Source organism: Neovison vison, chromosome 13 (assembly GCF_020171115.1).
Source record: "Neovison vison isolate M4711 chromosome 13, ASM_NN_V1, whole genome shotgun sequence".
Lineage (NCBI taxonomy): Eukaryota > Metazoa > Chordata > Mammalia > Carnivora > Mustelidae > Neogale > Neogale vison.
In genome coordinates, this window is record NC_058103.1 from 88,820,121 (window position 1) to 88,844,028 (window position 23,908).

General features: G+C 34.5%; 1 protein-coding gene across 1 annotated transcript in view; it reads right to left on the reverse strand.

The window, feature by feature from the left end:
- The window catches only part of SPRED1 (sprouty related EVH1 domain containing 1), a 115,304-nt gene that overhangs the window by 13,952 nt on the left and 77,444 nt on the right, over nucleotides 1-23,908 (reverse strand). The window contains exons 4-5 of the mRNA XM_044231822.1: nucleotides 20,893-20,942; nucleotides 5,406-5,558 (exon numbers count right to left, since the gene is read on the reverse strand). Coding sequence (XP_044087757.1) covers nucleotides 5,406-5,558; nucleotides 20,893-20,942 — 203 coding nt within the window. The remainder of the gene's footprint in view (nucleotides 1-5,405; nucleotides 5,559-20,892; nucleotides 20,943-23,908) is intronic.

The window sequence follows — 23,908 nt, forward strand, 5'->3', positions numbered from 1 at the left end:
TTTACTTCCCTCTCTGCAGTGACCTAGCATTATTTTGTAGTTTTCTGCAAGGCCAGTATATTCTTCAACACTCCACTACTACCATCATTGCCAAGCTGGGAAAAGGGCTCAGTTCTTCTCTCTCCCATCAGTCAAAAGAGTAGCTTAAAGTTTATAGTTCTCTCAGCCAAGAAAGGTAGGCCACATAAGTTCCGAGGGTCTGGGATGATATTAGTCTATTGTAACTTTGTGTCAGAGCCACCAAGTTTTTTCTCCCACTGCTCAACTATATGAATCACAGGTCCACTTCAGGATGTTTGTATATCCCACTCTCCTCCACTAATAAGTTTTTCTGCCCATCGCTCAAGATATTGGAACATATTTTGTATTTAAAAGTATTAAACTGGATACCCCCAATTTTAACTATCTTATTTCCTAGGATGCCTAGATGCTAATGAGCAAATAATGACTCCAGATGGATTGTTCGGATTCCAAAAATCCCTGGAAAAGGTATGCAAACTATTTTCAGCCTCTATTTTTGCTATTGTTTTTCTCAAAGTGAAACTGGCTTAAAATTACTTTTTCCTTCTTGTACCAATTAATTATTTTTGCATTTCTTATAAAATTTCATAGTAAACTTAGACAAAAACATGCATAAACTATAGATAATTTCTATCTCCCAAATGAAGGTAGTTTGTCATAGAGGTTGCTGTGAAGAGCGATATGAGTTATAGAAGTGCTTTCCATAGTACTCAGCATTCAGTAGAGACCAGCTATGATAAGGTTCAAGGGGTCACACTTATTCAGATTTAATGAAATATAAAGCTGCCTGTTTACCATAAAAGGAAATACTGTAATCTGAGTTAGAATAAAAAGGAAGAGAAGGAGAAGAGGAAGAAGGTAGAAGGAAGAAACATTTAACATTTGTAAATAACCTCAGAATTCTTACAATCAAGTATCAATCTAATGACATTTAGAGGTACTTAATGATTCTATGCATGAATTTCTTCGCTGACAAAAACTAAAGATATTGTTTCTGCTCAAGTGTAATATTAGAATCAAAAGACCTTAGTGAAAGACCAAAAGACTATAAAAATCTCATTTTAAATAGCCTTCTTGATTTCCTAAGACAATTATAGAGGTCAGATAAAACTATTAAACATGAAAACACATATAACACTTCTAACAACTAATCTGAAAATAATTAAATATGAGAATGAAAGTCATCTTCCAAAGTAAAAGCAGAACGATTCTCTGAAATTAATGTGTTGCTTTTAGTAATTTATTTATGATAAACACCAGGAAGAAATACTACCAGGTTTCTTTATGCCACTTCATATACCATGATATTAGAGGGGAAAGTGTGAAGAATATCGATATAAACTGCAGTTCTAGGTACTGGGGGAACACTCATGTGTTTGACAGAACAAATCAAGACAATCAAACACTATCAAAGGAAAAAGAGTCTCATCTTCTTAGGATTAAAAAAAAGACTCGCAATAGATGACAATACCAATGTGTTTGAAAAATGGCCAACGTGAAAATGAAAGGGGCTATAAATTCTGAGGACAGGGGGGAAAGTGGAGCTTCAGTTAAGTAAACAATTAAAAACTATCTGATCACAAGAAAGATTAGAGAGTCATCTTTTTCACCATGAAATAATCATGAGTTTATTTAATGATGATACACATCATTCAGAATAGAAGAGCCCACATGTCCTAATATACAACCTTTGGATATTAGGTCAGTCTTTCACTCTGTGCTAACAGGAGTGGGAAGTGGGAGTGGTCCTATATTGGTGGTGACAGAGGTAACTGTCCTAGTCTTGCCCATCTCAGATAATGGTATCGTTACTCGTTCTCTTGCTAACATCAAACTTAGAAGGCATCCTGGACTCTAATCTATTATCCAGACTCTTTTGGCTCTTCCTTCCAGAATTTACTCCTTATCTAACCATTTCTCATCAGTTCTATCTAGTCCAAATCACCAAAATCTTTCACCTGGATGAAAACAACAGCTTCAAAATTGATCTTAATTCCACTCATGACCACATCCTAACTGTCCATTCTCCACACAGAAGTCGTAATAATGTTTTAAAAATGCAACTGGGACCTTAATTGGAGATTAAAAACCTTCCAATTGCTTCTCATTGAAACTAGAACAAAATTCCTACTCCTCCCAATAGCCTACTCTATCCAAACTCTACTAAATTCTCTAACTATAACTTGCAGTATATTTACCACCTTTACTCACTAAACTGCAGGTCTAGAGGACTTTCCCTATCACCTTATAACTCTATGTAAGTCCCCCTCTATATTCCTACTATTCTATTTCCCATTACTTTGTTTCATAGCACTGTTACTATCTGAAATATTATTGCTTTAACTTATTTATTGTCTATCTCCCTTACTAGCATTTATATCCTTCATGAGGTTAGGGATGTTATTTTTCTTGTTCACAGCTACTGTCAGGGCTTAGAAGAGCGCCTGGCACATAGTAGGTGCTCTAGCATTTATCACATGTATATATTTTAAAAACATATCAATGTCTGCATGAATGAGTGATCTTCCTTAACCCCTAAAATAACACGACAGGAGCAAGTTTTATTATCATTGATATTTACATATGAGGAAACAGTAAGACGGAGAGCATTAGTTTTGTAATCTTAAGTAAATTAAAAGGACAGGATTTAAAACTAGATCTGCCTTTGTCTGAAGCCCAAGATCTTACCCACTGATGGAGAAATTTCTATCCAGGGAACAATTTTTCTCCCGGTGCCTAGCTTGGTTCTATTAAGCAACCAAGACCATATGAAAAACAGCAAAGTAACACGTTTAGGGAGGAAATGTAAAACATACAGATTAAATTTACACAAGGCAAAAAAAGAAACATCTCTTTGCTCAAAGAATGCCATGATTAGCCTTGCCAATCTCTTGCCAATCAGCCATAAGTATGATTAAACTAGGATCTGGCACTTGACACAAAGGCAAGCCATATACTTACAAGATAGCCTAGAACAGGAGCTCTGCCCCAAAGTGGCAAAGTTGGATAGTGTGCAACATTTTATCTCTTCTTTGCCTAACTGGCCCATCCTGTAACCTTGGAATGGAGAGCTATGTAGCATATATAAATAAACCTTCCTTGAGCTGAACCAATCAGCTTCCTTCTTGTAAGAATATGGAATTGGTTTGAGACTATAGGGATCCAGGTTGAAATGTCATGTTGACTGAAGAGCTAAGCCTGACATTCTAATAGTTGTAATACACTACTAATCAATGAGGAAACAAAGAACCTAGACCCCAGGAAAAAAAGAATGAAATGGGTATGTAAAGAGAAACAGAGATAAATGGCCATGCTGAGTTTGTATGAATAAGATAGAGGGAAAGAGTGGGAATGGGGAAAGAGAGAAGTTACTTAATGCCTAGCATCTCAAAAGTCCTAGCTGTATTTATTCTCAAAATGAATCCTGAGGAATGCCACTGAGTCATTAAAATAAAGTCACACACGGCGCTGCCCTCCCAAATAAAGTCACACACGGCGCTGCCCTCCCTCCACCCCCGCTGGGTAAATATATACAATGAAACACTACGCACCCAACAAAAATCTTGCCATTTGAAACGACAAGGATGGAATTAGAGGGTATTATGCCAAGTGAAATAAGTCAGGAGAGAGACAATTATCTTAAAATCTGATATGTGGAATTTAAGAAACAATGCAGAGGATCATAGGGGAAGAGAGGAAAAAACTAAACAAGACAAAGCCAGAGAGGGAGACCAACTGTAGAGACTTATAGCAAACAAAATAAGGGTTGCTGGATGGGGAGAGGGGTGGAGGGATGGGGTAACTGGGTGATGGATACTGGGGAGGGTGTTGTACTGAGCACTGGGTATTATATAAGATGGATGAACCACACACCCTGTACCTCTGAAACAAATACATTGTGTGTAAAATTAAAAAAAATTTAATATAACGAAGTAAAGTCACCAAGTGATCCTAAATTAATCAAGTTCCCAGCACTGAATAAGACCAGGAATAAACCGAATCAAAACATCATTTGCTTCTAAGCTGATGCTGTTAGCATTTATCTATTCTCTCATTCAACAAATGTTAACTAGAGGCTCACTTTATTCAGAAACTTCTAGGTTTCTGAAGATATCAGGGAACAAACTAAAAGTACAAATAGAAAAATTAAATACATTAAAGTTAGGAAGTGATAAATGTTATGAAGAAAAATAAAGCAGAATAAAGACAGAGTAGTGATAGAAAAGTTGTTATTTTATTTAGAGTACCCAGGGAAGGGTTCATAGAAAAAGTGACCTCAAGTGAGGGGTAAACTCCATGAAAATCTAGGAGAAAAATGTTCCAGATAGAAGGAAGAGCAAATGCAAAGCAAATTTCTTCCCTAACAAGCTGCATGTTTGAGATCCTCAGGTTAAAATGAGAATCATGAAATGAGAATCAGGTGGGCTTTAGTCATAGCCACAATCCCAACAGACACTAATACATCTTATAAATAACATATATCAAAAAGAGTATTTTAAAACGTTTTTAATTTTTTTTTTTTTAAGATTTTATTTACTTATTTGACAGACACAGATCACAAACAGGCAGAGAGGCAGGCAGAGAGAGAGGAGGAAGCATGTTCCCCGCTGAGGAAAAAGCCCAACAATGGGCTTGATCGCAGAACCCGGAGATCATGACCTGAGCTGAAGGCAGAGACTTAACCTAAAGGTGCCCCTAAAACATTTTTTAAAAAAGCACTTTGATTGGCTTTGATTTTGTAGACATATACTGGGTATGGTTTAAACCACATGTCTTCATATTGAAACAGTTAAAATGCTTATTTAACAATGAAAGCATTTGTTTCTAACACTAAGAGAAATGGGGTCATGAATGGTCTAACAGATTTGAAAACATTTGTGAGTGACATAAAAATAAGAGTTACAGCCTACTATTAAGGTCTCATTTTTAGATCAACTGGAACAATTAGAAGGTTGTATACTGAGTACCCAAAGGAAACACTTTCACTAAGTTGATTTAGGAGTACATTACTAGTATCTGAGCTAAGCTACAAGAAACAGCTCAATGAAATTTATCAGTCTATATGCCAAAACAGGTATGTTTGCTCAGGATATTTTTCACAATATCTCTAATCTGAGAAGCTTCATGTAAAGTTAGGGATACTTCTGGTTCCTAAGAGTCTAAAATGGCTTTTCCTCCCAGATAATGAAACCATAACATACTTTCCCTTTTCACCTTTGTAATAAAAAAATATAAAGTTAAATTTATGGATAAATTTAATCACATTCTCCTAGATTTCTGTTGTTTATTTTGTCTGACAAAGGCAGATAGTCTTAATGTTCTTCTCAATATATCCAATTTCTACACATATGAATAACACACTGAAAAATATTTAATCTTCTTACCTGATTTGCTTGGCTTTGCAAGTAAACTCTTCTGGCATTCAGATCTTCAAAGGCAGAAGGTCTTGAGCTTCTATAAGGCTCACTGGTAACAACTGTCTCTTGCTGGAAAAGATGATCTTTCACTAGAGAACTGGAAGTGTCCTCTTCAGTTGCCTAATAGAATAATCCCCCAAATTCATTAGTTGCCAGGATATAAACAAAGTAAGATAGTTTCAGGCTAGCAAGTATTTAGCAAATCATTAAGTACCACTACCATCACTATAAATGGCAATTCCCTAAACTCAAATAATTATGATTAGGGAGCCAGGTCAAAATAAAATAACAATAATATTAATAATAAATCAATTTTATGAGCAAAATGGGCTTCCTTCTAGAAACAACTTAGGAAGAATCAAAAGCCTAACCATGCCACGTGAGAGAGATAATCTAATCTAAATGAAACTTTAAATGAGAAGTGACATACATACATAGAAAATGAAGAAATTATTACAGAGAAGAAACAAATCAATTTAAGTGTTGTCTTGTAAGTTAAAAAAGCATGTACCAAGGACTGTGCTGTGCTACATGATACAGGGGATCAAAAGAAAACCACAGTCCATGATCTTACTGAATGAATGAAAGAATTAATTAGCCTGAACATGCTGATTCAACTCAGGCACATGAGACTTAGGTAGGGGATAGGCTCAATGACAGGCCCTAATGACATGTTTTTGAAATTTCATAAATAATTTATTTAAAGATATGCAGTAATTATTTGCCATTACTTTTCCTGTTACTGTGTAATTATCTGAAAAGACTGTGAAAGCCAAATAAAAATGACAAATACTTTCACTGCCTTAACTTAAAATAATACTTTGGAGTAATCACTACAGGGCTAAAAAAATTCTTAAAGGTGCAAACCTTTATGAACTTAAAAAAAAATTTAAAAATCTGGTGCTCTAAGACTAAGTAATAAGATTAATAAAATAGCTAACATATTTTAGTTTATAAATGCAGGTTCTAGTCCTTGCCCTGGAACAAAGTAGTCTTGTGATATTTAATTTCTGTGGAATTGGTTTCTTCAATTATCAAATATTTTTAATACCTATGCTATTTTATCACATGGATTTTCTTAAGGATTTAGTGAGATGATAATATATGTGAAAATGCCCTGAAAACTAAAAGCAATTGAACTTTAAAAAATATATTTGAGGGGTGCCTGAGTGGCTCAGTCGTTAAGTGTCTGTCTTTGGCTCAGTCTGTGATCCCAGGGTTCTGGGATCGAGCCGGGAGTCAGGGTCCCTACTTGGCAGGGAGCCTGCTTCTCCCTCTCCCACTCCGCGCTTGTATTCCCTCTCTTGCTTTCTCTCTATCAAATAAATATATGAAATTGTTAAAAAATAATAAATAAAAATATATTTGAGAATGTAATATCACTTAAAACTAAAATGTCAAACCCAGTTAATTGTTCTTTTTAGCTAATTTCCATTACAATTGTTCCAGTGAGTTATGATAGTTAATGCTAAATTAATTACTAGAAATAAGTCAGTCAAATACTAGTAACCAGCAAACATTCTTTAAAAATGCAAGATGAAATTGGAAAGAGTAAAAAATTTCGAGAGGTATTAAAATGTTCCAAATAGGTTTTATTTTTTTTTAAAGATTTTATTTATTTATTTGACAGAGAGAGATTACAAGTAGGCAGAGAAGCAGGCAGAGAGAGAGAGGAGGAAGCAGGCTCGCTGCTGAAGCAGAGAGCCCGATGCGGGACTCGATCCCAGGACCCTGAGATCATGACCTGAGCCGAAGGCAGCGGCTTAACCCACTGAGCCACCCAGGCGCCCCCTAAATAGTTTTTAAAATAAAATAATTCAAGTAACTATCAAAAATCATAAGCAGACTGAATAGAAGAAAACATGGGGGACTGGGAGGAGGTTTAGAGAAAGGGCCTAAGTTAGAAACTTGTCTCATCCAACTAAGGTATAAAATTTAAGCAATTCACTTCTCTAAATTATGGTTTTATTATAAACTGGATATATTTGCACTAATAACTTTGGGGTTAATTGGAATACTCAAAATATTAAAATTTGTAAACAAGCATGAATTGCTCTAGTAGTAGCAGCAGTAGTGGTGGCAGAAGTAGTACTAATACCAGTAGTAACTACAAAGTAATTATCCTTATAATGCTGACAACTATTTGGACCAGGTTGTTTTACTGAATTCCAATCTAATTGAGAAGTATTTTAAAATTTAAGATAAGCCTACTGAAAAATTTGTATCTGAACATCATAAACTTGTTATATAATACAAGTATTTTACTCTACTGACTTGGGTTTATTCTATTTATATTCTGTACATGAAGCAAAAACACATTTCACTTTGATTAAGAACACATTTATTTTTAAGATTTTATTTATTTTTTTGACAGATCACAAGTAGGCAGAGAGGTAGGCAGAGAGAGAGGAGGAAGCAGGTTCCCTGCTGAGCAGAAAGCCCGATGATGCGGGGCTTAATCCCAGGACTCTGGGATCATGACCTGAGCCAAAGGCAGAGGCTTTAACCCACTGAGCAACCCAGGTGCCCCAAGAACACATTTCTTTCTTTAAAGAGAACGATCAAGAGTGTTGATTATTTCATTATTAAATAAATAAATATGTGTTTATTATTATTTGGGTAACAAATAATTTAGTTCTACTTAAAAATGTTTACCAAAACAGCTAGAATTAACCTAATAACTATAGTTACTATATACTATAATTACTATAGTAAATCACTGAATTTATAACTACACCTAAATGGGTCTCAGCTAGTAAAATAAAGAAAACATTCTTCAGGTGTCTTATATGATAAGAACAAACAACTCCCCTCCCCCATCTATTATAGAGTATACAATCTACAATAAAGCCGATTATCCCTGAACTGTGAGAAACAAACTTAACATTTTTATAGAATCACAAACTAGGAGAGTATTGTCCTACTACTTAATTATATCTCCTTCAGCAAGTTAAAAATTTTGATGTATATTGGAAGAGTTTTAAAAAACGCAGTAATAAGTAAGAATGTCATTCTTATTCACTACTAATTCTATATACATGAGTAAAATCTGGAACAACCATTTGTGAAAAGTAGAATGTATGAAAGTTTTAAAAATATTCAAACATTTTGACAAATTCTCGAATCTTGCTTGCAAAGAAAAAAGGTACTAAATGGACGAAGCTTTAGGCAAAAGTATTTTTTTCAGAATTACTTTTAATAGTAAAATAGTAAAAATGAAGAAATAACCCTAATATCCCAAAATATGGCAATCATTACATAAATTATGGTATCCCCACTTAATGGAATATTGAGCAGTCACTTGAAATTAGGCTTATGACTAATATCCACTATATGGGGAAACACTTAATTTTTAGAAGTCAGTATACAAAATTTTATTTATAGTATTATCATGACCATAAAAAAATAAAAGATTGAAAGGATATAAAAGGAATGTTAACACTTATCCTTGATGGTTTGAGTAATTTTCCAATTTTTCTAGAGCTTTACTTTTAGGCTGGCCACAAACAATATCACAACTGTTTGTTATACAGAATTACAACATGTGTTTGTGTACATATTGTGTACACAATATGTGTGTACGCGTGCGTGCACGCGTGATTAAAACACTCAAGTAATTTAACTAGGGAATTAGTCACATGCTTTTTGTTTTAAATACATTTTCCCCCTACTCTGTATGTGAAATAATGAACTAAGACATTCTTTAACCTTTGCCCCAAACCCATCTGCACTCATTCAACCTGTCAATTAAAAAAAACTATTTTCTAAACAAGTTCACCTTCTGAGTATCTTTCAAATCCACTTTCTCTCATTATCTTTTTTTTTGCCTATGTTCTATGCAGGCCTTTAACTGATCTTGTTTCCAGCCTTGGGGAAGGCTATTCATGCAAATCTATTTGTCTTTCTGCTCAGAGCCCTTCTAAGATTTCCAATTATCAAAGCTTTTTTGGGGAATCCTGAACATACTGGAGAGTGGAAGGGAAGAAAATCAGTATTGCCTGAGGAACACCTTCATAAGAAATATAATTTACACAAACCCACAGAAATGGGCCCTCTTCCCCCCAGTTAATCTTTTTTTGTTTTGTTTTGTTTTTTGTTTTGCTATTTCAGACAATGTCACTAAGAACATTCTTTTACAGACTTTATGGTATTTATGCACATGAGGTTTTTCTAGTAAATATCCAGGAATAAAAATGGTGGATTACAGGATATACCTATGTATGACCCAGTTTACATAATAAAAATTCATTTCAAAGGTGGTTCTAACAATTCACATATCCATATTCTCACCAAGCCCAGGCATTATCATAACTTGCACTTATATGTTCCTATCTGCTATTTAATTTTTACAATAATTAATTTCTTACTAAAAGTTACATAATATTTTCTTTCTGGAAACAAGAAACTCTGAGAATGAACAAAAGAACTAACAAATGAATGGATAGGTTTGTTATTTTACCATGTCTCCTAATACTAATTCATCCTCAAATCTTTTGGTTTCAGAAATATTGATGTGCTTGTTTCTTACCATTCTACATTTGACACTTCTGATTCCTCATACATGTCATTTCCACTACCCACAATGACTATCTTCAATTTTTCCACAAGAAAAACATTGACAATGTCAGCTATAAACTCAAAAAGTCTTTGGTGATCCACTCCCCAATTTCATCATTCCCTCCTCTAAAGCTCCTCAAAAACTCTTTTATCTATCACCCTATATTCTAAGTGTTCTTTTATTTATATTTCTGCCAAGAGCCAGTAATGCGAGACTTTGCCTACATTTTATCCCTAGGGCTTATAATTATGACCGTCATATAGTATCATGTAAATAACCTTTAACATGCAATCATCCACAAATCAGATCACATTATAGTAATATAGACTCAGTAAATCTGGTGTAACAGGAATTAAAATGTAGGAAAAAAGTCTTTAACAAAAAAATCTTCACCCACAAAAGATATCATTCTAATAAATATAAAAGTTCAAATTACACAGAAAAATTCTGCTCATTATCCCGACCCCATGGAATAAAACCTACTATAATTTGATAAAGAGCTTTCCAGACTTCTTAATGCATGTGTATTGGTTCAGATCCTACAAAGAAAATGGTTTCATTTATACTATAGACAGTCTATCCATGTGGTGCTTTTTCTCACTTCAAAATGTATCATGGACCTTTCACCACATCAGTTTATAAAGATGTACCTTGTGCTTTGAAATGGTTGCAAAAAAGTTCCAGTATTTGCTTGTAAGCAATACTCTAATTGTGAACCTTTAGATTCCTTCCAACTTTCTATTATATATGTTGCAATGCACGTCCTTATACACACAACCTGGTGCAGTGCTAATATTATTTCCTTAGGATTCATTTCCATAAATATAATCACTGAATAAAGACTATACATATATCTCCATTCTATTACCAAGCTACCTTCTAGAAAGGTTATGTATCATTCGAAAACCCCTCAACAGTACATATGTCAGAGAGACCATTTCCTCACATCTCTGTTCACACTGGGCTTTACCACTTACTGATCTTTGCCAATCTTATTTGTCAAATAAGAAAAATACTTTGTTATTTTCCAGGAACATATCTGCACTATTTCCATAATTAAAATTAATAAAAACCAAAACTTTAAGTTGGATACAACTGAGTAAAAAAGTATTCAGCTAAGTCAAATTTGAATGTTTTTAACGGAATTACAAACCCTTAAAAGTAACAATTACTATGGGAACATGGACATATTCTAAAGTTAGGTGTTGGGAAAAGCCAAAAATCTTTCACAAGAGCAGAAAATTTAACACAGGATATACATAATGACTGTACATACATTTGCATGCTCTCTGGCTTTAAACAAATTATCTATAGCAGTCCTATACACCCACATTCAATGCTCTTAGGATTGTGCTGGCATAGGCTCATCTGTATTATCTATATAGTAACCGATGCCAATATTTAATGTACAATGGAAATCTGTTTCACTCCCAGAGGCTGGTATAATAATTATTCTCCTATGGTTGCTAAGAGACTGTGTAGCTTTTTCTTTTTCTAAGACTACTATAGCAATTTAATGTGTAGAGGCAAAAGGATGCTGGGTAAAACAATAAAATAATTCCAGCTGTAGCTCTCTATCAGAACATAAGGCTAGATGACAGCTGTGGAGAAAATAGAAACCGACTTTGCTCCTCTCCTCCCTGTATCCCTTCTTACTGTGTAATTCTGAGTACAGACAACTTAGCGTTGTTCTGCAAACCTTTTAAAATACGATTCCCAATGAATAATCACATGTGGAAAAAGTATTATTGGTCTACTTACTGCTCAAGAACTTTACTCTTGTTTTTGTATATCACAAAACACAGGTTTGAAAATGTGTGTCTGGGTTATAACCAACAAGAGAAGATTTTAGTAATTATATTATTAGTTAATTTTAGCATGATGAAAGAATTTTAAAATGTTCTTTGACGAAAAAGTCTTACATTTTAGCATTGCGTATGTTAAAAATGTTACAAAAACTGTTTTTTCTTTGGCATTTAAAATCATATACTCAAATTATGCAAACTTGGGAAGCACAGAAAAAATTACAATTCCACAAGCCCAGCAAAATCATCATTAATATTTTGGTGTAGCACCCAGTAACAATTCATTTTAGATTTGACCACAATTATCTCCTATTCTGCTCATTAGATTTCTTTAGTTCCTTTGATTAGTTTAAGAGTAAGAATACACTAACCTGTGAGTTTTTAATCTTGCATTTGTCTGTGAGCTTTGTCTAAAAACAATTAATAGCACATAAAGAATTTTAAGCAATCTGAACACAGTAATCAGTGATGAAATATGGAAGGAATGAGAAGTGTACCAAGACATAATGTCCCACAAATACAGAAAAAAGAAAGTAAGTCTTCCACCCTAGGTTAATCAACAAACAAACCAAGCTACTTTTCTAATAAAGTCAGTTTGACTTAAATGTGGTGTTAGATTTTCAGGAATTGTTTATTGTCTGTTAGTTTGTTTTTTAGTTATTTTGTTCCTGGTAACAACATAAATTTATACAATCCTGTAACTGGTAAATCTATTTTTAGGATTTTATCCTAAGGTCACACCTGGAAAAATACCAACAAAAATTAATGTAAGAGGCTGTGGAAAATAAAGGTTCAATAAAACATGAATGATTAAATAAACTGTCTGGCACAGTTACGTGATTAGAATGGCTAAATGCATAAACTCAAGTCAGACTTTGGGGGTCCACATTTTAGGATTTATACTACTTAAATTTCAACTACCACCATCACTACCATCACCAATACAAACAAGAGTCCTTCCAAAACACAATCAAGAAGTGGGCCCAGGGCTTGATCTCAGGGCTATAGGTCTGAGCTATAGGTCTGAGCTCCACACTAGGTACAGACATTACTTAAAAATAAAATGTTTAAAACACGCACACAATCCAAATGGAAAAGAGACTGATTCTCATGGTACTTTAAATAAAGAAATATGTATTTGAATACAAGCAAAAGAACAAAGAAAAACCTAGGCAGAGCTACCTAAATTTTTCACAGCAGTTACGTTTGGGTAGGAATAAAATGATTCCTGATTTTTTCTTTATAATTTTCTAACTGCCCTAATATTCTGCTTAAAGATGTATTAGTCTAAGAGTCAAGAACAAAATGTAAATGACAAACCATTATGCAAAAAGGTTATATAGTTCTTCTGCTCCCTTGTTAGATAACAAAAACTCAATGTGAAATATACTACAGTTTTGGGACCTCAACTGTGGAATAGTACTTAATGTAGGATGGTGACGGTCACAGTAACATAGCATCCATTTGCTAGCTAAATAACGCCTTTCCATGGAGGTGCCTTGGTGGCTCTGCTAGTTGGGCATCTGACTCTTGACTCTGGCTTGGGTCATGATCTCTGGGTTGTGAGACTGAGTCCCCCAAGTGTGGCTCTGCACTCAGTGGGTCTGCTGGAGATTCCTTCCCTCTGCCCTGCGCTCTGCTCCCATGCTCACACTGTCCCTCCCTCCAAGCACATAAATCTTTAAAAAAGGATAAAAATGCCTATCCACTTAGTTTTCAGAAACAGAGCCTTATTAAAATGTTACCACCTTTGAAAGTTATTGCATGAACAATTCATATCCCCCTTCCTAAACCAAAGTTACGTTAAACAATCAATAACTAACTATAAGTCATAATCTCTTAAATGATTTTGGCTAAGAAATGACACTATCAAAAGAGTAAGTCAAGTATTTCTCAGTGGCCAAAAGAAAAAATAAGACAACCTTCCCTTTGGATCAACTGAGTGTCAACTTTCTTTCTCCCAAAAGCATGAAATCTGAGATCTTTTCCTCTTAGAACCACAGCCTCTTGTGAGGTGAGTTTTATGGATTTTGTTACCAATCCAGCCTATCTGAACAACAAGAGCTGTTCTCTGGTCGGAGAAACACTGTAAAAATGATCTGATAACAAATACGAGACAGCATTTTGGAAAAAAAAAACAAAAAACAAAACAAAACAAACAAACAAAAAAAACACACCTTAACTGGCTCATTACCCCCACCCTGCAACTGGCTCATTAAAACAGTCAAAGAAAGAAACCAATGAAAAACAACATCCATACTTTTTTACAGCTAGGTTAAAAATCACAAGTGTGAAGGTTTTTCTTTAAAAAGCCCTTCTTGGGTACCACCTAGGTATGTCATCAGCACTGTACTAAAAACATCAGGGATAAAAGATGAGCAAGATGCGATTTTAAATCCAAATGATGATGTATTTTATATAACCCTTCAAAGACAGATAAGAAATAAAAAGGGAGACTTCTTCCTATTGATTTATGATGACTGATAAAGACATCAAAATTACTGAAAGCAGAAAGGGCCCACCAGCAAATAACCAAATGCCTCGTATAACTTTAGAAGAAAAGGTGCTCAAATAATTGTTGAATAAATTGTTGAATAAATAATTAAAATGGAGAGGATTTCCACTCTGATATTTTAATGTCTTCAAGACATTTAATGATCTAAATAAAACACAATCATTACCTCTTCTGGTTTAAAAACAAAAAAAAGATAATGGGTTATTCTTTAAAACCCATTTTCGTTGCCTTCACAAATAACCACCAATGAAGTAAACCTGACATAACTACTACTATGAATCACAACCAAGTTGTATTTGAAATAATTTCAAAATGTTTAGTTACGCCAAGCTCAAAGGTAAATTACAAAACGATGTGGTTTATTTCTGATATAGTGATTAAATTATTTTATAATCTCTAATATATTCTGAAGAATGACAGTAAAAACTTTGGCCTATCATGAAATCAATGGCACTAAGGTATATTTATGAGTTTTCTTCTGCAGTTCTAATTCTGGATATTGATTCTTCAAAAATTTTTCAAACAGGAAGTTCAGAAAAATTTATCTCACATATTTGCTAGCATCTCAGTTTCCCCCACTCCTTTCTTGATATAATTAAGGTTAATGTATATATAATCAGGTTAGACATTTTTAAAAAATAAAGATGATTTTTTTCCTACCTGAACATACTCTGTTACAAAAGAGCTATAAAACCAAGATATAATACACTCTTCCACTGAAAGACAGAATTTACCCTAAGCTAGACATCATCTGAAAAACTGAGAACTGATGAAGATTAGGGATTAAAGGAACATGACTACAGGTGTTAGCTTTCATTTTCATCATATTTCCTCCTGCTTGTGTACTGGTTAGCTATCCCTGCACAATTAATTACCAGAAAATAGCAGCTTCAAAGAACATACATTTATTATCCCACAGTTTCTGTGAGTGAGAAATTTTGAAGCACCTTAGCTGAATGGCTCTGGCTTACAATCCTTTAGGACATCACAGTAAAGGTACTATCCATGGCTGCAGTTATCTGAAGGCTTGTTTGAGGCAGGAAGACTTTCATCTAAGATCAACCCATTTCCTTGCTGGCTGCTGAAAAAAGGTCTTAGTTCTTCACCACATGGATCTCCTCACAGAACCTCTCAAGTATCCCTGCACACAGTAGCAAGCTTCTCCCAAAGTGAGTAATCCAAGAAACAGAGCAAGATGGAAGCCACAAATTTTCTTGGGACCTACTCTCACTTCCTCCACATTCCATTTGTTAGAAGTGAGTCATAAGCACGGTGACACTCCAAGAGAGGGGAATTAGACTAGAATGAAGACAGGAGTATGAAAGAATTTGTGGACATATTTTAAAACCACTACTGTTCACCACTTTTTGGACAAATAATTTACAGTTTTCTCATATACAAAATACACACACTCATCCCTCTCCCAAGGCTCCCCAGAAGTCTCATCTCTTTAGAGCAACAATTTTACTTCCAGGATGATGTGACTGAAATAGATCCATGTACAGATGATACTTCTCAGGTATAGTTCCTTAAGTACAGTCATCTGAGTATAACTTCTCCCAACATGATGACCTGGGAACTAAAGCGACAAATTATCTGCCCTACACATACCCAAAATACAAGGGCAGGATAGGGGGAAAATTGTTTTAACACCACCATGTACAGAAGAAAATAGGGAGGCACAATGGAGTCAGATCCAAAGTAATTCTGAAATCAAGATGGACACATCTTACAAGCTGCATAAAGAGAACTTAAGACCTAGGAAGAATTCTCCATGGCTCTTGGCTCTGGCCTTGGAGATTTGGTCTCTGATTTCTGAGTCATCCTTCCATTTTTTGAAAGGTAGCCCACATTTACATACATGTGTATAGAATGTTTTAACCTGACTCCTACCAGAATTTTGGGAACCTAAATGGCCACTCTTCAGTCCAAGGTGGTGATACTTCTGCCAAAATAACTCTTTTGAAAACACTGTGAGTCTCTTGTGATTCTTATCGGGGTTCACACCATTAGACAAAAAGCACAGTCACAAATCCGAGATAAAACACTTCTCTACTTTAAATTTTTGCTAAGGGACACCCTAATCTGATAATAAGCCCCATCACTTTGATTGAAAGGTTCTTGGAGGTATACCTTAGATCTTTCTGAGGTCTTAAGAATGGATTTTATAAATCACACACTTGGCTTCATCTTTAGACAAAGCTATTCTGAGAGTGCCCTGGATCTGATCTTTGCCTGGAAGCCATTTCCCAATTTTGGCATAGTCTGATATACTAAGAGGATGAGAATTTTCAAACCAGCAGGTCCTGGCTCCATTTTGTTTAGGAGCCCTTCCTTACCCCATTTCCTATAAGCAGAAAGAAGAAACCAAGCAACACCACTTTTTACCTTCTGCTTGAAAAATCTTCTTAGCTAGGTCACCTAGCTCCTTAGATACATTTTCTTTTTCTTTTTTTAAAGATTTTTATTTATTTATTTGACAGACAGAGATCACAAGTAGGCAGAGAAGCAGGCAGAGAGGAGGAAGCAGGCTCTCTGCTGAGCAGAGAGCTCAATGCGGGGCTTGATCCCAGCACCCTGGGATCATGACCTGAGTCAAAGGCAGAGGCTTTAACCCACTGAACCACCCAGGCGTCCCCTTGGATACATTTTCTAAGGCCCATATTATTGCAAGTGACACTGCTGCTAACCCTTCTGTGCTACTATGTAGCAACTCCCTTCCTCCCAGCTTCCTATATGGTTTTCTTCATTTTCAGCCTTTACTGGCTTTTAAAGTATGTGTTACAGTAGCACCCCATTTATAGGTACCTAAATCTGTATTAGTTACAAATTACCCCCAAACTTAACGGCTTCAATTGACACTTAACATAAATCATTTCTATAGGTCAGAAATTAAGAATTTTGACTGTTAACTGTAAGGGTTCTGGCTCACAGTCTCCAGTGAGTTACAATCAGAACACCAACTATGACTACAGTCATCTAAAGGCTTGTTTGGGAGTAAATGACTGTCTTCCCAGATGGCTCATTAACACTGTTATTGTCACAAGACTCCAGTTCCTTACCACATGGACATCTCCACTGGGTTGTTTGAGTATCCTAATCCTGTGAGAGTTGTCATTTTCTAGTACAGGCAATCCAAGAACATCAGAAAGAAGCTGCAATGTCTTTTATGATCAACCCTTGGAATTCACATTTTGTCACTTCTACCATTAAGTCTCTTTGGTAAGAAAGAACTAGGTATAATGTATACTCAGGGAGAGGAGAATTAGGTTCTATCAAAAGGAATATAATTTAATAATCTATTTTAAAAACACCAAAGAATATAAAGCCAAAAGTTAAAACTTGATACGAAAATCGCTTAGTAAAATTGCATTTAAATGGAAGCCTACTATTATAATCTCTAGTGACACTGCATATTTTCTATTTTATTATGAAAATAAAAAAAAAACAAGCAAGTGCTTTAGTGTCTAATGAAGGTAAAATATAAATAACTCTTTAAGGGATTGAGTGTGTGTGTAACATTTTGGACTGAGGGCACTGGAGATACCTTACTATGAAGTAGCCATCCTAAGGAGCTAACAGAATAACTACTCTTGCTGCTCTTTAACTACAGTAATTCTCTTCACTAGCATCCTGCTAATTCTAACTTTTCATTCTTTTGTCTGCTTCTGAAATAAATTTATTATTCTTCGTTAATATCATCCCCATTTTTAACTCTATACCAAAGCCTTGATATATACAGTACTAGTAGCAAATACAATGATGGAAACAACAGGTTTTTTTTACAAAATCCACTGACTTTTATATGCACAGAGTACTGCAAAAATTATGTCCTGTAGCAGTTTTTCCTTTACATAATGGTATATAAAGAAATTCTGTGAAACCAAATCAGAAGAATATCAAAATGACTAATAGCATTATGTAATGGACTGTGTTAGTATGTGAAACTCTACTTTCTGAAACTGAACTTTAACCAAAGTTACTTTCATCACAGGGAGCAGTCCAGAAAATGCCTCCCCATTTCCAGACTAATTTTAACTGATAACAGAACAAAATGGAACTTTGTTAAAGACTTAAGTAAAAATATTATTTTCATTTTATTACTTATTTTTTATATCTAATTAACTGCAACTCACTGTATTTTTAAAATAATAAATAACCAAACATAAAATTAAAAGATTCATATATTTTAACACAACAAAGGATGCTTAAATGTACAACAGGGGGACTGGTAATTAAGATATATCTATTAAAAAACAAATTACATAAAAACTATAAACTTGAAGTACTTAAGGACATAAATATATACTGGAGTGGAAAAAAAGACTACAGCATAACAATATAATAACCCATGTGCATGCCCATTTATGTGTACAGAAAAAAATCCAGCAGGCTTTATTCAAAAATATGTATGGTGGTTATCATGGATAGTAGCATACATGTTTTTTTTCTTTAAACTTAGCTATATTTCTCAAATTTTCCAAATAAAAACATTTTTATTTTCTGATTATAAATGCACATAAAACATTTGCCATGTCTTTAGGTTACAACTATTTTTACAGTAATATAAATAATTAATACTAGGTATACAGGCAAATTTGGGTTCTTTTACTGTTATAATATTGTTGTGAAGTATTAATACTTATTATATCAAAGCTGAAAAAATGTTCTAAAAAGTTCTAAAGTTCTGGAAAAGTTCTAAAAAGAAAGACATATATAGCTCAGAATCCCCCAATCCAAAAGTAATAAAAATATTTAACATTTTAGCGTAGTGGTAACACCATATAATTTTTATGTTTTTATTACTTAGTATATTATAAGCAAATTACTAATAAAATGTTTAATGGTTGCATGATAAAGATATACTTTAATTAATTCAATCATTCAAGTTTTCCCAAATAGCTTACTTTTATTATTAATACTTTATTTTTTAAAAATTATTATTATTATTATTATTATTTTAAGACTTCAATTTATTTGACAGAGGAAGACACAGCAAGAGAGGAACATAAGCATGAGCAGGAGGAGTGAGAGAGGGAGAAATGGGCCCCACATTGAGCAGGAAGCCTAATGCAGGGCTCAATCCCAGGACCCCATGATCATGACCTGAGCAGAAGGGAGATGCTTAACAACTGAGCCACCCAGGTGCCCTTATTATTAATGCTTTAAATACTCATACCTTAAAATCTGTGTATAAAAAAACCTTTGTCCAAGAAAAAACAAAGAAACACTTTCTGCATCTCTATTCCTTAGTATAAAATTACTGGAAATTGGTTCACTAGATCAATAGGCATTCAGGTTTCTGTTTTTAAGGCTTTTTAATATATATTATCAAACTACTTTCTAGAAAGAACCTACCTATCTACATTTTCTCTAGCACAGCATCTGTCAATCTCACAGAGAAACACAGTACGGGGCAGTGTCATTTATTTATTTATTTTTTTATTTTCTGAAGATTTTATTTATTTGAAAGAGAGAAAGAGAACAGGGAGAAGCAGATGATGAATGAGAGGACAAGGAGACTCCATGCTGAACATGAAGCCCAATGCAAGGCATCAAGGATCCCAGGACCCAGAGATCATGACCTGAGCTGAAATCAAGAGTTGGACACTTAACCATCTGAGCCACCCAGGCACCCCGGGGTGGTGGTGGGGGAGGGTTTGCTGTCAATTTTTAAACCTTTCTTCCTTTGATAACTAAAAAATGTTAATTTGCACAACCTGCTGCTTACCACTGCATATATGCTTACTACCAATATGCAATTCCTTTTTTGTGAATTCTTTATACAAGTACTTTGCCTGTATTTGATGGTTATTTTATCTGTCAACTTGGCTAGGCTATAGTGCCAAGCTGTTCAGTCAAACACCAGTCCAAACGTTGTGGAGGCATTTTCAGATGTGACTAACATTTAAATCAGTATATTTTAAGTAAAGGAGATTACCCTCCATAAAGCAGACAGGTCTCATTATGAAAAGACTTTAAAAAAAAAAAAAAAAAAAAGGACTTAGGTCCCCCAAAGAGGAAGTCTGCCATGAGACTGCCTTCCAACTCAAAACTAAGACATCAAAGTATGTCAAAACCACCATACATGCCTGCCTACCTACCCTGTGCATTTCTGACTTGTCAGTCCCCACAATCACTGAGCCCATTCCTTTACAAAAAACAAACCAAAAAAACAAACCACCAACTACAACAAACCAATCCAAGGAAACCAAACAAAAACAAACTCTCTATAACACATGCATACCTATATCATGCCCACACATCCTATTGGTTCTGTTTCTCTGTGTTTCTTAACAAATACAATGTTGAAGGGGCAGGGGTTGGGTAAGTCTGGTGGTGGGTATTAAGGAGGGCACATATTGCATGGAGCACTGGGTGAGGTGCATAAACAATGAATCTTGGAACACACACACACACAAAATTAAATTAAATTAAATTAAAAAAAAAAAAAAACACCCAAATACAGTGTCAAGAAATTTTCTTAGAAATTTATATAAGTTGTTTATTTCTTAAGGTTAGTGATTTCCTCCCTATCCTTACATTCAGAAATTCCTTTCAAGGCAAACTACTTACTTGTAAGTCATCTTCTGTTCCTTCAGCTTCATTTTTAAATGTTGGGCATCCTAAGAAAACAGGTAGATGTTAATTACGCAAAGAATTTTTGTCTTAGGTTTTAATAATTGACTAATTGATTAAATCATTACAATACTATAGAACTGATCAGAGATCATTCTGGGCTGTCTGGCAACAAGTCAGATGTTGGCCACTCATACCTGCCTCTTTGTTAGGAGAATAAAGTGATTGTTTACCTCTTTTATGGGTATATTTCCAGTAATTTTCTAATGAGATGTTCTCTGTGAAGGTGTACTATCTCTAGTAAGCCTGACCCCTGATTTTTCTAAAACGTTCACACTGCTAGGCAGTGTGTTACCCACATGTGATTTATTCAATTTTCTAAATATTCTTACCCAGGAAACAGTACTTAATACCCCAAACAAAGATTTTAGTTGCTTTTGCAAGAAAGAAAACAAATAAGCCTTAAACCACTGTTTACAGCCAATAGCCAGTTGTTGCTATTGATCTTTGTGTATCAATGTCTCTCTGTATATTTTCCTAGTGTTCAAGAGGGTCTTTAGTTTTAATAAATTAATAAGGAAGGATGTCTTAGCAAAGTATTCTTAGTTTATGCTACCCTTGATACAGCTGACATGGAGATGAGCAGAAATTTGTCCTTCCGAAAGGGCTGCATATTTTATTCTTATTGTCATGGAAGACTAAGTAAAAGAAATTTATTGGGACTGGTGGAAGTATATACAGTGGCTGGTAATAACACTAACCAGTATGTTTTTTAAAATGTTCAAAAATAACAAGATAGATTAGTAGTGTAGTCTATTCTACCTGGCAAGGAGTTTGTAGGCTCCTTTACATATATAAACGGTCCTTTAAAACATGAAATTTAATCCTAACCTATTTGATCCTAGTGAAAGAAGTATCCTTTTATGGAGCCATGAGTGTGGCTTCCATGTAATAACACTTTAGGGAATGCAACTGGTGCAGCCACTGTGGAAAACGGTATGGAAGTACCTCAGAAAGTAATCACATTACTATTTACACAAAAAAATACAAGAACACTAATTCAAAGGGATACATACATCTCTATGTTTATCGCAGCATTATTTACAATAGTCAAATATGGAAGCAGCCCAAGTGTCCACTGATAGATGAATGGATAAAGAAGAGGTGGTATATATACATAGTGGAATACTATCCAGCCATAAAGAATGAAACCTTGACATTTGCAACACCATGGACAGAATCAGGGAGTATAATGCTAAGCAAAGTCAGAGAATGACAGATACCATATGATTTCATTCACACATGGAATTTAAGAAACAAAACAAAAGAGCAAAGGAAAAAGAGAGACAGAAATCAAGAATGAGACTCTTAACTCTAAAGAATAAACTGATGGTTATGACAGAGGAGGTGCTTAGGGGTGGTTGAAATATGTGAGGGAGAGTAAGAATACACTTATGATGAACACTGAGTAATATACAATATTGCTGAATCGTCGTATCATACACCTCAAACTAACGTAACACTATATGTGCTATATATACATATACTGGAATGAAGATAAAAAGCTTAATAAAAAAAGGAAAAAGTAAAAATAAATTAAAAATTCTAGCAGCCACAGATAATGATTGTCTTTTTAAAGTAGCAGTACTTGAACAATAGCTAAATATCAGAATCAACTGGAGAAATTTCAGAAAAGATGCTGGTACCACAGTATATTCTCAAATCAGTATTGCCAGAATCTATGGGATGAGGCATAGGGCTTCATGTCTTTTTTATTTCTTGCAGTGGTTTGAGAGCCACAGTCACTACCACAGGACCTGAGGGACTTTTTTCCCCCTCTAAATTCATAATAGAATCATTTAATAGAATCATTTCACAATTCTTCATCACATTTGAAATAGGAGGAACTTCAAAAACAAACAAACAAACAAACAAACAAAAAATGGATGCCTCAGCTCCCGTCCTTTGGCAGACAGATTCAAATAGTCAGAGTAGGGACCAGTTATTCTATTTTGCAAAGTATCCCAGGTGACTAAAATGTGTAGCCAACATTGAAAACAATGATCTAGAAAGAACTTACAGGTTCTTGTAATAAAGATAAAATGAATGTTATCATTCCACAAAAATTTTTCTGAACTGGAAATCAATGTTTATCAATCTCCATCTTTTAAAATAGCTAAATAAATTATTTAAGCACAGTTTCATGGATTATCAGTACAGATCTGTACTAAGCATTTCCAGGTTCTTGCCTATGGTCAGTCTCATTCATTTCTTCTAATTTTCCTAGTAAGATGTTATTTTCAAAATACAACAAATCACAATGCTGCTAATATATTTTGATTCAGTTACTTTATATAGAAGTTGATTTCTATTTATAGAGACAATTTTCCTTCTTTATTAGAAAAACAAATCAAGTCTTAATTATAACTTCATTTTGGGGATTAAATGGGCTTTAAAGTGATTTCTTTTTGCTTAATTAAGCAGAGGCCAGTCTTGCATCTAAATATATTCTTTTTCCCTTTAAAACCTGCAGGCTTTAGAGTTAACAATCTTAAGAGATTGGCAACATATACAAAGAGATGCATGGGGCTCTGGTCTCTACCAACCCTCAATAATGAAATCAGGTGAAGAGTTTCAAGAAAAGGTTTGGCATAGGAAAAATAGAGCCTACCTATGAAATAATAACCAAATATAGTTGAACCTTGAACAATACAGGGGTCAGGGACATCAACCCCTGCCCCACCCCAATGCAGTTAAAAATCCACATACCACTTTTCATTCCCCAAACACTTAACTACTAATAGTCCATTGTTGACTGAAGCATTACCAATAATATAAACAGTTTCAACATATACTTTGTATGTTATATGTACTGTATTCTTAGAATAAAATAGAGAAAAGAAAACATTAACAAGCAAAATATAAGGAAGAGAAAAATAAATTCATGGTACTGTACTGTAAAATAATCCACATCTAGTAGACTGGCACAGTTTAAGCCCATGTTGTTGAAGGG